The sequence below is a fragment of the Halichondria panicea genome, chromosome 14 (assembly GCF_963675165.1).
Source record: "Halichondria panicea chromosome 14, odHalPani1.1, whole genome shotgun sequence".
Taxonomy (NCBI): Eukaryota; Metazoa; Porifera; class Demospongiae; order Suberitida; family Halichondriidae; genus Halichondria; species Halichondria panicea.
In genome coordinates this window covers 4,015,241-4,030,901 of record NC_087390.1, presented here as the reverse complement: position 1 = coordinate 4,030,901, position 15,661 = coordinate 4,015,241, and the positions used below count along the sequence as shown (strand labels likewise).

Below are 15,661 nucleotides of genomic sequence, written 5' to 3'. Positions count from 1 at the left end.
AGGCCCGGGTCCAGATTTCAATACCAAAATTTACACTCTGACAGTGTACGCTGCATCAAATGTTTTCTTTTTCCAAAAAACTAATTACCACAATCGTGGCCCTGACATTTTTTGCGAAATTCATACTTAGGAAACTACACTGTATAGAGGAAGAGCTCGTGCAATTTAGTCTAGAATGCCACGTTGCTATGTTAAAATTTCATTAGCATCTTAGAGATTGTTTAGCTTGAGGACAGCAATGGCGATGTATCCTCTGGTGATGACAGTGCCTATGAAGGAGAGGGGATAGTAGGATACCTCCCAAAGGCTACCAGCTTTATGCCAGACGCTGATGAACTGTCTGGGACTGAGGACATGCATGACATGGACCTAGACGCTAGCGCTATGGACCAGGACGGTGAAAGACCAGGAGAGGTGTGACTCTGGCAAGTAGTATAGTATAGCTAGAATATCAGTAGTTAGTAGTGTAAGTATAGTATAGTATAGTATACAGTCTTTATGTAAGCTTGTAAATTTCATAGTTGTTCACCGATATAGTAATATATGTACGTATTGTACTTCAAATTGATATATCTACATTCATATGATGTGAAAATCAATACCATAATTGTGATAGGCTGATCCATAAAAAAATTTTTGGATTTTATCTCACCGCTGGCCTTAAATGATAAAAACAGGTGAGCGTAATAACCGTCATGTTGCACCCTTGTTGTATGGGCATTCTATGGGCATTCTATTGATATATGGTTAATAAAGAATCCGACGGTTAAAGGGTTAATTCAATTATGCTAATTAGTCCCATAAATGGTGATGACGTCATGCCACTTTCAGAAAGAGAAGTGCAAATACGGTCATAGCTAGGTACTAGTATCCTTGATGGGGTTATTGTATTCTTGAGATACACAAAATAGCCTACCTCACTAAAGAAGCTAGCAAAACATAATCACTACTTACCACTCTTACCTTGTTTTAAGTCCGCCGTATTTGTTAATAGTTCTAGCAGCTAGCTAAGCAAATACATTGCCTTATGGCGTCACATGCAATGAATAACATTAACACTACATGATCTACATGATCTACATAAAATGTTGGCAATGAATAAAATTAATCTTATCAGTGCCTGACCCAGGCCTTAACTGTGCAAATGATGGAAGTAAATGAGTAGGTTATTGGAGGTTATTGGAGGTAGAGAAACCCAACTAGCTATGGAACAGCTAGCGTATGAATACACATTAGTAGAAAAACCACCCGAACCTAGCCTCAAAGAATTCGTCGATAATTATTGGTGAAATCGCACCACTTAGTTTTAACACTTAGTTTTAACAGGAAGTGTTTTCAAAAACGAAAGGAAGTGCAATTCAAGAAATTGTTCCCCAAGTTGTAGCTACACAACCCTCTTATCTGCTAACCTTGTGTATCTCCAGTGCTTGTGTATCTCCAGTGTAACAATTTCTTAGTCGCTTGCAGTAAGTTAAAAGCGATATATTTTTTATAGTTGGCTAACTTTTTTAAAAGGAGAGGAGATATGACTGATATAGTCAAGTAGTAGCTACTTAGCTAGCTGCCTTGTGTTTGTATCAGGTACCAGGATACATACTGCAAGCACGGTGTACTGCACTTGGTATTGTACATGTGTATACGTACGTAAGTGTATAGATCTATGTGTGCGTATCGTCAGTTCTTAATTTTCTTCGTTTCACAGATGTTCAGAGCCACATTGGTAGGAGCCACGTGAATGAAGTTCTCTTTCATTATGCATGCATTCTCTTTCATTATGCAGCCAAGTTATGCAGCCAAGTTGCATCTGCCATTGTTTCGCCGGTGGACCAAAGCCTTTATCCCATCTACGCTTTACCCCATCTACGCAGCCAAGGAATGGTATGTTTCTTGGTATGTTTCTCGGGAAACTCTGTAGGGTATAGAAGTAGAGTACACTCGGTTATCAATTTCTGAATGTTGCCTCGGTCGCGAGCTGGAAAGCAACCAAAAATTTCCTCGTAATTCCTTCTGGTAATTCCTTCTGCTAATCCAATTATGGGAACAGAATCAATGGTTCTTACACACAAGTAGCACAGAACCTGACAAAATCTCTTCGGCCTATAGCTTACAAGTTTAGAAGCATCGTCTTTCTGCTTACTGGCCTCCCTTATTAGGTCCAACAATTAGGGATCGTTTGAGGGAGAGTTATCATTGACAACATTAGTAAAACGGTGGTCCGATTATACTATGTTCTCGTTGAGCCTGGTCATGTACCGTTTATAAATTAAGTCATGTAGATATTGTATTACCGTAATTACTCACGTATCTAGTTCAAGTTTGAGTTCAAGTTTGAGTTGTTTCACTCTATCCAGTGCTTGAACATGATGTGCATAGCTGGCTCGAGCACTGTCTTCTGCCCTGACCCTAAGATCAAGCTCATTTTCAATAAGAAGATGCCAAGCAGACACACCTGTAGAAAGGTGTATTAAAGAGTGTAAGTATTAATATGTATTTCCTTGAAAAAGGGCTCACGTATGGCATTCTCACGTATGGCATTGTTGAACATTTTGGCTTTTTTTGGTGTAGTCACTGTCTGTGTCGTTCTGAGAGAGTGGATTGGGAGGGTGGGAGGGTTCTTAAAGTCTTGTTCTTAAGACTTCTTAAGACAGTCTTGTCACCAGAGACAGACAGCAATGTCTTCGGTTTTTCCTTTCTATGATACAACATAACAATGTGTTTACCTGAAGCTCCTGATAAGAACTAAACACTCTGATGCCTTACCCCTATTGAAAAGACTAAATGGTAACGAAACTCAAAAGTACATTTTACCTCCACGTTTTTCTGCTCTCTATATCGTCCCAGAGCTACACTCAAGTTTGCGGGGCTGTCCGGGGCCTCGTATACACAAAAAACACAGGTGACCATACAACCATCGTAGAGATAGATGAGAGCCTCCTAACGGTATAATTAAGTTTGTTTACAAAAGTTAATATTTTCCGGCGCTAAGGAAATCATCCTTGACTTCCTTCACACATTCACACATGTAGCAAAATTTAAAATGTTATCAGATAATATATAATGTATATAAAAACTATTGCTTTTGAACACCTCCACCGATTCATTACATGAGTTTGGACTCATCCTATCTGTGTGTTCCATTCTGTAGTTGGACGGACATCCAGCCTTTTTTCCAATTGGCAAACAGTTCAATTTTCTTCGGACGTGCCTAATATTCGTTGCCTAATATTTCAATGTTGAAGGATCAATTAAATTATGGTGTGCAATCGAACAACTGTATGATTATATGTATAGTACCGTCAGTACTTGGAACACCTATACGTCATTGTCGTGGGATACAACTGTTAACTTAACCTGTACTTAATCTGTACGCATACAAGCTAGGTGCACATAATACTGATTTTATAACATTAAAATTTTATGATTAATAATTAATTTTATAAGCTAACCCCTGTGGGTGCTGAAACTGCTTTTTCTGCTCCAAGAATTGAAAATAGAATGAACTCATTTGCATAATCAAAAAATATAAATATATAAATTTCTATCGATTTGAAATTCTGCCCTTGAAATTCTGCCCAAAACAAATTTAAATTGATCCAAAGATCCACTGACCAAGTGGGGCCCCCCTAGCCTCGAATCCACGCCGATTAAAATACGGCCTGGTGTTCATTGCAGGGGTGTTAGTGCGCGGGTGTTAGTGCACATGCGCGAAATTTATTGTTGATAATAAAACGGAAAATAAACAGAATGAGAATACGTTATACTGCATGGTTCGCAGGAAAAATACAGTGGTTAAACAACTGAGAAATGGCTACCGCAGAATCCTTATCATGCAGGACTTGCTGCAGTTTCTTGTCTTCTTCTCATTACATTGCAGTTTTCCCCAAAGGATACCCTTCCTCAGATCTTGCAGAGAGGCTCAGCAAAATCACAGAGGTTCCAATAACTCCAGATGATGGTGATGGTCTCTCCCACCATTATTTGCAGGCCTTGCAACAGAAAGTTTCTGTCAGCAGAGTCATTTAGAGTTCTAGCCAAGGCTAGCTATGAGAAGAGAAGGGCACTTCTACCCAGGCCTCTCACAAGTGTCACTGGCAGCCCAACAAGTACTCGAGTTGTGGCTCCGAGAAAGGGGGTAGGGGTTTCTCCACACACACACGTAGCAAGACCATCAGCTAAGCGCCAGACCGCTGGAAGGCGACTCTGTTTCCCAAGATAAAAATTACGAGTTTCTAAAATTACTGTAATTTGTTAGTCATTGCGCCGCTGAGGGATCGGAGCAACGTTACTCAAGCAACTTCTATTGAGACTGCCAGTACTCAGCAACCCAATGGTAGATCTATACCTGAGTGTTATAATAAATAATTATAATTATCCTATAATTATAGCTGGAATTGAGTGCACACTACAGACTACGAGTGCCAGCACTGCTACTGACAAACAATCTGTCAAGGTATTATTATAAAGTACATTGTACGGTAATAATCATGAGTCAAACGCACACTTACAGTACTCACCAAGTAAGTGTACCTGGAAAAGATCGCAAAGGCACTTGCTGGGGGAAATCTTCAATCCATTTGCAGGGCTGTTTTGTCTACTCCTTGTCTCAGTAATGATGTTGTGGCTTGGGTATCAAGGATCATAAATGATGAGTGTAGTGTGTTGTGCAGCAAGAGTGCCCAGCCAGTGTCGCTGTTTCGGTCCATGTTTCGGTCCATGACCCTTGAGCAGGCTGAGAGGTTCGCGTGGACACAAGCAATCGCTCCTACTCTCTACGAGATTCTACGTTGTGCTGTCAGCAACTCGTCCAAGAGGAACAAGAAGAAGAAGGGAGATCGGCAGTTCCCAGGACTGTGTACAGCAGTGGCCATCCTCTTGAAAGAGCGGATGTGTGGGATTCAATCCTATCTCTCGTGTGCCCTCTTGAAGGTCTGTGCGTGTTTGTGTGCGCGTATAAATTGTGTGCGCGTATAAAATAGAGCATTGATCACATGGTAAGAACAGTATTATTTAGGCTTGGGCCAGGCTAAACCACATCAATGTGACCCTCAGCTACGAAGCGATACTGAAGCGTGTCAAAAAGATCAGTGAGGGCCATACCAAAGTGCTAGACAAGTGGTGGTTGAGTGAGGGGGCATTTGTAAAGTTTGTCGGTGACAATGTGGACAAGCAGGTCAGTGTGCGGGACATAAGGAGTGACCACCATGGGAGGCTCATGCACATGTTCAGCATATTCGCTGTCAAGGCTCGTGTCTCACCTCCTTTTCCTCTCTCGCTCTGCACAGACACAGTTGATGCACAGACACAGTTGAGTGCTTCCTACCAATCAAGGAATATATCACTGTCATCCAGGGAGACCTTGAGGTGTTAGTGAGTAGAATCCTGTGTGATTATATCGAGGGTTTCAAGGAGTTGAGGAGTTGAAGAGGCTGGTCACCAAACACACACCAAGAGATGGCAGCAAAGTCGAAGGTAGTTGTGTTGGATGTGCTGCACAACAACGAAATTGTGAGCAGTGAAATGGTGGAGATCATGAGAGCTACAAGCACACAGCACTGACTGGGGGTGATCACCTCACGTCATGTGCAGTGCTCAAATAGTAGCCGTGTATTGAGGACTGGCACTGTGTGATGAACTTTATGATTGTAGAGTACTGTACATATGAGTATTCCTATAAGTGCCCACCAGTACTCCTATAAGAGCCTACCACTAACAAAAAATTTTGTTCTACACACACGTGTTATTGAGGATATCACTAAGAATAGTAATACGTACAGCAACTGTACTTACATGTATGTATACACATACCTAAATGCATCATTATGTACGTATGTACACGTCCACATACTATCTAAATACACCCACGTATGTACATGTGATTACATTTGACGTACCTTCCTGTTATTTGCAGCTCATCTGGCAGAAGCTGTACAAGGCCAGTCAAGAAGACTACGGCAGTCTCAATAGTATCTTCGCACGTATTGGACGCTCGAAAGCTAAGAAGCCAAAGGATGACATGCACTCATGTCAAGAATCTCTGCTCATTGTGTTCAAAGGGCACATTGTGACAGCGGGCTGCAAGGAGACGTGGAATAGTACACAACATACCTGACTGAGAACATTATGCCACCAACATTATGCACACTAGGTCCTACAAGGAGGTCAACCAGGATCTGTTGAAGAGTGTGGCACAGAAAGTGGTCAAGGAGTTCACAGTGATCCCTGAGGCGCTGCTTGGAGAGCCTGTGGTAGACAATAGAGATTATGTGTACAGGTATGCTCGAGTATTGTGTCATTTCGCCTCCTTGGTACTGCAAGGAAGGAGACGGTGAGCGTGTACTTCGACTGTGGAAGATCATGATGCTCCACTTCCATTCTGAAAGGAAGACAAAGTACGCACTTGAGGCACTGAGGCTGCAGTTTCAAGTTGCTACTCTACAGCCATACCTCTCTCATCAGCTGACCTGGGGCCGCTTCGTCAATACTCACGGTCCCATGTGATCTCCACAACGAGCACATCAACAAGCTGTTCAAAGATATAATCTCAAACATGGGTGCGAACTTTTCGAAAGCAGCCAGTACCTGGGCAGCAAGAGCCCTCGAGACACTCTCCGTCAGTTTTGATAAGCAGACCGGCATCCACCCTCTAGCAACAGCCCACAGCAAAAGATCAGACGAGAAGGACGTGAAGACTTCCCCAAGTTCCCCCTGCATAAATTAAACAGACAAAAGATGACCACATGGAGTACACAATGAGCGAAACTGCTATGAGAACTGGCTCCGACACTGAGGATGCAGACATGTACCAGTGCCTCGTATGGACTTGACAATATACCAGACACAGAGATTTTTCATTACGATGAGATCTAGTCACCTGATTTATAATGAGATTGACTACTAATCAGTAAACTGCAATAATTACCTCACTTAGCAATGGATCGACAGTTGTCGCAGCAGAACATCTTGTCCCGAGACTTCATGTCCCTGGCAACAACGGGATCGAAGTAGCATGAATCTCCTGCACAGCTCAGTGTTCTCAAGATAGTCCCTCACAGCCAAGTTCCTTGGGATGGTGAGATCAGCCCGTACAGGAGCTTCAACTGGCCTCCAGTACACTCTAGCCAACGACTGCTGATTATCTCGGCCGCTCTAGTCTTCCAGTGACCTAGGGGCACCATAGTGGATGATGAAGTTCTTGAAGTCCACCTCCACCCCCATACCAATAGCCATCGTCGCAAACACAATCCTGACAACACCGTCAGGCTTCCCACGAGTTTCCGAACATTCTGTTGTCACTGATCTGTTCAGCTCCTGGAGGGTAGTAGCCAGCATCCTTCAAAGTGTACTTGAAGTTCTCATACAAACTCGCGCACATGTTCAGTGACTGGCAGTAGACAACTATACGTCGAGCCTTGACAGTGTTGTCCAACAAGTCTGCCACAACGAATGTAAAGTCTTCCTCAATTGTTGTCTTTCTGACCGCCTCATAAGGCTTGTTGGGAGACTCAGACACCATATAGTAGCCTGCCATGCCAAGGTTCTGAACAACATAGTCCCTCATCCTCTTGGTCACAGTGGCAGTCGCAGCCAGAAATGGCGTACGAGGAGGTCGCAGGTATCAAATGCAGTCTTTACTCCTGTACATGTACGTTGTAAAATCATTATACAAAACTGCGTAGACAGTAGAGCACATGTAAAGGCATCTTGTAGTTTACATGTGTACATATTTTAAGGAGACCTGGTTTTTTAAAGAGACCCTCCATATATAATTATATGCAACACACTACATCTTAGGACAATATCGAAGTAGAACTGCTGTGTTGTTTTATATGTCGCGTCGATGTAGCCACTTATTGTAATACATGTATAATTATAGCCTAAAATATTGCCTCAAATTGAATAAACACTCTTGCTTACCACTTATACACACAGTGTGCTTCGTCAATAGCGACTGCCACTACAGAGTCACAGAGGGGACAGGAGCTGCTTCCACGTTTCTCTGCCAAGGAGTGCCTCGGGAGCACTATAGAGGAGGGAGAACCGACCCTCGGACACGTCACTCACACTAGCAAGGAGGTCCTTCTCGACATCTATGAAATGAAGGATGACTGTAATAATGCACTACGTTCAGGCATTAATAACTTTATAGATTCTATAATTATAGGTACTGTATCTACATCTTTATTTACCTTTGTTGCCAGACAATAATTATTATAGCAGTAGAGACACCCCTCTTCCGGAGGCCTGAGACCTGGTCTATCATCAGAGACACTAGTGGTGACAGCACCAGCACAACACTTCTCTCAGAGCTCGAGCTTGTCCGCTTCAGTTTGAAGTCAAACATGAAGGGCAACAGTTGGAAGCACAAAGACTTGCCATAGCCCGTGGGGAACCAAGCAAAGACATCATGACCGTCGATGAGAGCCTCCTTTTGTGGCTTCAGTGTGAGACCAACGCAACGAAGAACATAAGCCACAGCTTCACAAAACGCAGTCTCAGTCAATGCCATTGTTATTGAAACAATAAAAGTAACACGGAACAAAAGTATTACAAGCTAGTTTACGGTAACATTTACTAAAAGTTTTACTGGCGTGCACAATTACCCAGATTCTGGGTAATTGTTCAGCGCATGTGCACTAACACCCATGCAATGAACACCAGGCCGTATTTTAATCGGCGTGGATTCGAGGCTAGGCCCCCCCCAAGCCCACCTCAGAGCAGTTCTCAGAGCAGTTCTAAAATCAATTATCAAAAATCGAATTTCAAAAATCGATTATCAGATTGATTGTCGTTCATGTGTAAATCGACAACTGTAAAAAATCGATTTTATATTGGCCTATCACATTCTGCCTGAATTTTGCGATTGTTCAACACCGTAAGATAGCTTCCAATTAGTTGATTTGTTTGCACAAAAATTTAGCACTATGCAAACAATAACATGGTAATCTGATCTAGCTAAAGTGTTGAAAGTGTTGACTTGTTAGTGTTCTCCAATGCTAGATACTGTTGCTAGATACTGTCACAGTATTCTCCTGCAAAGATACAATACAAAATTGTCATGTTAAAAAACATTTTTTACAGTAATACATTTAGCCTGCCTTAGATACATTGAGTAGGAGCAATATCTGATGTCCAGCTTACTCGAATATCCGGTTTCATAGAGAAGATTCCCACTAGTAGCAAAAACAAAATTTCGGGTTTGCCATACAAGACCCGTTGGGTGTTGCTCTGAATATCAGATGGCAACTCCGAAGTTCAAACCACTCGCTCAGTACGAATTCATGTAGAGCGACCGAATCAAGCCGCTTTAGCAAATTTCAAAAATCATTGTGTTGGAGTATCAGCACAAGCTGCTCTTCCACGTGGTATTTTTAATATTGTCGAAAGAAAAGTGACCGTTTTATAATTGCTACAAGATCTTCGTAGTACAACCTCAGGGGGAAGCTAGAGAGTGAGAATATCGATGCCTAGAGTGAGAGGACAGTGACTGGGAGGGACGCACTTGAGGTGGACCATCTTCCTGAACTTGGTAAGTCACTATAGAGTAGCATATTTGTAGTAGTCTTGATAGCTTCACTATTGATAGCTTCACTATAGGTTTAGTTAGTACAATCATGAGCCGCCTATGTGTAGGTATTTCCCAGCGTCTGCCGATAGAACCTCCTGAGTGAGCCATGTCACCGTGAGAACATTCTGAACACTTATATCATGTTATATCATCGCAATATGTGGTGGTGGTTGAAAAAAAATGTTTGCCCATGTTTTTCATTTCTACTAAATTGGCCTAGTCGTTGGCCTAGTCGTTGGCCTAGTCGTTGTCACATATAGTGCATTTTCGGTATCACAGTTCAGTGTATGGTGTTCTTCAATTAGAATCTCTAAGAATCTTTAGCACTGCACACACATCGCACTGCACACACATCTTTTGAACAGCAGTAATTTTCATGAGTTTCAGATAGCAACCGTCACATATCAGCATTGGTAAAATCCTTGTTCGTCATATGTCATTTATTTTTGTCATATCACATATCACGAAGTGAAGTACTCAATAAAGAAAAGCTACTTCATTTCAAAGACAGGTAAATGGCTAATGTTTTTACAAAAAGATATTCAGATTCAAAGTTATGGTATTATTAACATAAAATCAAACATAAAATCACGCATGAATTCACGCATGCATTATTATTTGCAGAAATGAATGAGCAACACGCGGAAATTTAAAGATACAGCTGCCCAAAATACCAGGCAGATTTAGACGAGATCTTCTCCATTGCCACAAAGGTAATTCTGCCATTCCTGCAAAAATGCAATATATTTTAACAAAAAAAGTCTGGAGCACATTGGTAGGATGACAAGGAAACAAGCTGCTTGATATGTTCACCGCCACTTGGAAGCCAAAAAATGTAGTGAGAATGGGAAGGCCATCATATCTAATCATATCAAGCCGCTATTAAGCACATTAAGGCCATAGCACCAATACCACCAATACCAATAGCTACCTAGAAACAGATATACTTTCAGTGCCCAATATGCTCTAACCTATTGCGGCAACCTATCGACTTGACAACTTGTCGTACTTACGTCTGCTGCTGTGAGAAGTTGAGGCAGTCCAAGTGGTTGTGGTGACTCTGAGGCTCTCTGACAGTGCTCAAGCTCGCTGACAGTGTCAAGGAGTCCAATCAGCTCCATTTGGATTCACAAGTTTTGTATTAATACAACAGAATTTACAACAGAGTGGGTTAGGGCCTCTCACATACAACTGAATTCTTTATCACAATTTTATTAATCATTGAAATAATACCCCTTTCCTCCCAATACCCCTCCCAAGGCCAATTTAGACCAGGAGAGTACCATCTAAGAAAAGTCAGTCACACAGCACATTAGCTAGCACATGTGTGTCCAATAACGGAGTGTCCTTTGCATATTCTTATGCGACAGTGGGGACATGCCATTGCAGTGTGTTGCTGCTCTCTGCTAGGGATCTTCTCTCGAACACACACTTGACAGCGCCCACGAGACACTCTGACACTATTTGCACTCACACGTGCGCCCTGTGATGGGGGGAAAACGATATTTAGACTGGCCAGACCTGAGGCACTGCTACGAGTACGTGGCACACCCAATAGACTATGAATTAGTTCCAATCGAAACCCTTTCAAAGGCATGGCCTTTGAACCCACCCTGACACAGTTGTGCCTGTGCCTGTATAGAATGTATGCATTATTCACACTAACGTCAAGGAATTGAAAGAAAATCCTGAACCAATACCGCCGACACTTTCTATCGTACCCATAGGTTTTCCTCATACACCCTGTATTGTCAACTCCTCCCATATACATGTTATATGCAGGGAGACAGGGGGGGACACTCTGAGAGCGTAGGGTACCATCTTTGTGCATTCGCATTACAGTGTAGGGCATACGGTCAGGGAACACATTTGTTGCAAAGGACACAACTCTACGGTCGTTAAACATAGAGTAAGAAATATCACCAACAGTCATGGACGTATAGTCGACTTGCTGGGAAACCAGCAGCATTCTTCAAAATTGTGCCGACAGTAAAGACATTTTGCTTAGCTAACTCTTCTATCAATGGACCGGACGTGTAAAAATTGTCCATGTACACAACATGCTGATGACCATAAAAAGGAGTGAGTAAACGATGGACTACATTTTTCACAAGCCCTTTCACAGCTATCTTTTTCCCAGAGGAATCGGTGAGCTTACCACTGTATACATCAAATACACAGAGATACCCACAGCATGAACATGAGCAGCACCATACCTTGAACCCCAGTTTAACAGGCTTCTTGGGCATATGAATTTTCCCGCTTTTACGACCCTTGTACACTTCATCATCATCTCATCAACGGAAAGCTACTGACCTGGGATTATACCTCATGAAGTAGTTGGCTCAGTTTTTAGCTTGCTAGTTACCTTACGTGCATCAGTGATGGGCGTATTGTCCTAATCTTTGGAACCTTTTGAGCGACATACACCTAAAAGGCTCGTGGGAGGAGCCCAACAAACCACAACAACCATGAATGTCATTACGTGGGCGCACCACACTCGTGTGGTGCTATGAATATCATTAACTACTGGGGGGGGGGGGGGGGGGTTAGGGGCACATAGGTACAGTACAGCAGAGGAAAAGGCTCGTGGGAGCCTCTCGTTGCAACAGTGCCCTCAGCAGCAAGTCACCCCAACAAACCCCAACAAACCACAACAACCATGAATGTCATTACGTGGGCGTACCACACGCGTGTAGTGCTATGAATATCATTAACTACTGGGGGGGGGGGTTAGGGCACTGTTGCAAGGGCCAATAAATGCTTGTGGCCATGTAATAACACTTACTTTAAGTCCACATCTGAGTATAAAAGAGCACCATCGTACGCCAGATCATCATTACTCAGCATCATGTGTAAATGGATGAAACGAAACGACACCATTGCTGAGCTCGTTGGATCTTTGCTGGATCTTTGCTGAATGTAGCACTCCCATATATTGTCCTTCACCAGCGTCCTTCACCAGCACTAGTCGTTCACTTGTACTTTCTCTACATACATTCTCGTTCTGTAATGTAAATACATATAGGTAGTACAACATACCCAGTCCATAATAGCCAGGTTCATTCTCATTTCAAAAGTACTTGATCCAAAGTGAATACGTTTTGGTATGTATGTGAGTAGCTGGTGATCGACCCAGAACGTGTCACGACACTGCAATAATTCCAATGAAAATTCTCACTCGACAGTATGACTCCGCATTTTTATCTCCATTAGTGTCGCCTTATAGGCAGCAGAATCCTCAAGTTTGAGGTTTTGTCACAGCCCTCGTGCTTGTTCTGGAAACACAATAATAATAATAGGTTATATCAATATACATAATACATGTAAACATAAGGATACTCACCTGAAATGTTCAACGATATTTAAAATACTTTTCCGCAGCTTTTCTGCTGACTGAGCACAGTTCTTCATACAGTAGTACAAGTGGATTTTGTACTTTTACCTAATGGGGATTATATTTATGTGACTCAGCAATTTCAACAAACAAAGCTCTGGAAACCAGGTCTTTCCTTGAGTCCCAACTGCTCTTTTCGCCATTTTCTTCGCTACATTCTTGGTCCCTGCAATTACACCAATTACACCAACTCTGTTATTACAGAATATACGTTGTTACATCGCTTACCGTGCCAGGTGTCGTACGAATTCACAAGGTTCAGCACGTATTTCTTCACTACAGGTTGATTGTCATGAGCTACTTCAACTATGTTGAGACCTACGACAGTATAATTATGTGCACAATAATTACACAATAATTAAGGCATGGGCATGTTGATACCTTTTTCCAGAACCTGCGGAAGAACTATCTTGCAACTTCTCGAGTCTGTGCACAATGATGTTCAGTTTTGGACACATTTGAGCAGCTTTTTGTACTATTGTGGGTTAGAGATAACACTTAGAGATAACAAGTGTTACGACGAGAATTACTGACATACCTAAGGAACGGTGGTATTATATGCGTTGGCTGTAGAGTCGTGGCGAGCATCTGTTATTACCCACTGTTGATAAAGTCCGCTTGTTTCAAATACGATAAAAGACTCAAAAAATATTTACCTCGCAGTAATTAGGTGTTGCTTTCACTTCCTCGACTGCCTTCAGCATGGATGCCTTGGCACACGCGTCCACAGTGTCCAAGTACCCTCCTTTGTTATACACTGTAACCATACATTATTATTATGCCATTTGAGAAACTCCAAATAAACAAACCTGAAGATGCACCGACTTTTCCTAAGCCGGCATTGCTACTGAAGTGGATGTACTGACTCGGTAGAACTCCAGCACACGTGAAAGCATGAACGATCCTGGACCCAAAAGTCAAGTAATCAAAATAATGACAAACTCACTTCTGGTTGACAATGTATCGTCCACCTAGTGTTCGTGAGCTAGCCCACCACTGACGCCTTCTCAGGTATATTAAGGACTGGGACCTTCAATTATTGCTGAATCAGCTAAAACGCAGCCACGCCCACGATTTTTAATATGTTTTGTGTGTAAAAATTTTGTGCAGCTACTGATCTTTTTTAGTTCTAAAAACGGTGTTCTAAACCTTCCTTTTAGCTCTTAATTCTTAGTGTAGTAGGTAGTTCAAAGGCTTAAGCAGACATATCTGCTGCACAAAACTTAGTCTTACAGCTGACAATAAGTGACATTTTTATTTTTATAGGCTAATAACTTACTCTAAATAGAACATGATGCTCTCTCCCAGCGGATATGTCTGCTTAAGCCTTTGAACTACCTACTACACTAAGAATTAAGAGCTAAAAGGAAGGTTTAGAACACCGTTTTTAGAACTAAAAAAGATAAGTAGCTGCACAAAATTTTTACACACAAAACATATTAAAAATCGTGGGCGTGGCTGCGTTTTAGCTGATTCAGCAATAATTGAAGGTCCCAGTCCTTAATATACCTGAGTTCCGCAATTGTCACATTGAAATTCTTCAATGCGGAAATGCGGAGGACGATCCGTCTCTAATTGAAAGCTAGGTCGCTCGTATAAATTAGGCGCTACCTGAAGAGTAGTGGTGGGCTTCCGAGAGTATGACTGGCACGTTGGGATAGACTAGCACACAGACGGGAAAATGTTTTTTGCTCACAAATGAACAACTGGTCGTCACTGGCGTTGGCATTGCCAGTGAAAATTCCTGAACGATACATACAATTATTACAAACTTCTTCGTCATATAAATATCAGAAATGACAAACCTGAATTCTCCAACATGGGCATGACATGAGATCGATCAGAGCCAGGGCAAACTCTGTCAGTTGTAACTATACCTTCAGCTGCCAGTTCGTCCAACAATCTAGAGAGAAGCTCTCTGTTGTTGTCCAAGCCTCTGGCAGCAAGAACGCTGTCCATCTTGTCCCCGAACGTCTTCTTGGCCTCCTCCAGTTGGTACCTAAAACCGTACCTAAAACCGTGCCTAGCTACCTCGTGCGAGAGCTCATGCTATACTCAGGAAGAAGGCGTATCAAAGGAAGTGTAAAGAATGCATTATACTGTCAAGGGCAAAACTTAAAAAGACTTATATAAAAACAAATTCATCTTTTGCCATTTTTCATTTCCCCATTTTCCCGTTGCATCCGGTCGGAGCTGTCCTGGGCACGCCCTTTTATAGTCAGCATGTTCGTTTAAGACATTTTTCTGAATTGGGTCGTGTCTGAAACTGAACTGAACGACATTTTTCGATTAAAGAAAACAACATTTTCTTCGAAGTAGCCGAAAGTGAAGAGTACTTGACCCAGCAGCGAACATTTTCTTCGAAGTAGCCGAAAGTGAAGAGTACTTGACACAGCATTGTAGTTGTGTGCTGCTGCACCATGTGAATACACATTATCTGTGAGTGAGTAGGGCTTTGGCCATCATTCAGTCAGTAGTGCCCATGGTATGGTGTGGTGTCCGTGTCCCCGCCTACTGTTATTATACAGGTATATATATGCAAGCCGAGCAAAGTTGCTAAAGGGAGAAAATGAAGGTATGAAATAATCCTCAATTGGTACATGACAGAGGAATCCGACTCTGACTCAGACTCATCAAATGTAGTGAGACAGCAATGGTAGTGAGACAGCAATGGCGCTATATTTACAGCCTTTGACCTG

At 42.3% G+C, this 15,661-nt stretch overlaps 1 protein-coding gene and 1 long non-coding RNA gene across 6 annotated transcripts; one reads left to right on the top strand and one right to left on the bottom strand.

Annotated features, from left to right (window-relative positions):
* Window positions 1–447: 447 nt before the first annotated feature.
* Window positions 448–8,709, top strand: LOC135348033 (uncharacterized). 2 transcript variants are annotated; one of them, XR_010398631.1, is made up of 4 exons: window positions 448–1,878; window positions 2,352–2,473; window positions 5,909–7,612; window positions 7,930–8,709. It is a non-coding gene; the product is annotated as an uncharacterized LOC135348033 (long non-coding RNA). The 2 variants fall into 2 exon arrangements; XR_010398630.1 differs by having other exon boundaries at window positions 5,909–7,642.
* Window positions 8,710–10,042: 1,333 nt separating this feature from the next.
* On the bottom strand, window positions 10,043–15,622 carry LOC135348103 (uncharacterized). Of its 4 annotated transcripts, XM_064546280.1 has the most exons (13): window positions 14,768–15,619; window positions 14,574–14,706; window positions 13,772–13,866; window positions 13,619–13,719; window positions 13,501–13,563; window positions 13,344–13,437; window positions 13,191–13,280; window positions 12,912–13,128; window positions 12,608–12,843; window positions 12,354–12,555; window positions 11,782–11,881; window positions 10,579–11,048; window positions 10,043–10,293 (listed from the first exon to the last, which is right to left on the bottom strand). In XM_064546280.1, exons 1-5 carry the CDS (start codon window positions 14,919–14,921, stop codon window positions 13,501–13,503), a joined length of 546 nt encoding a protein of 181 aa, XP_064402350.1. In that variant the 5' UTR covers window positions 14,922–15,619; the 3' UTR covers window positions 10,043–10,293; window positions 10,579–11,048; window positions 11,782–11,881; window positions 12,354–12,555; window positions 12,608–12,843; window positions 12,912–13,128; window positions 13,191–13,280; window positions 13,344–13,437. The 4 variants fall into 4 exon arrangements, 3 of the variants coding, with proteins under 3 accessions (XP_064402350.1, XP_064402351.1, XP_064402349.1); XM_064546281.1 differs by lacking the exon at window positions 11,782–11,881 and having other exon boundaries at window positions 13,344–13,388; window positions 14,768–15,622; XM_064546279.1 differs by lacking the exon at window positions 11,782–11,881.
* Between the last annotated feature and the right edge of the window lie 39 nt (window positions 15,623–15,661).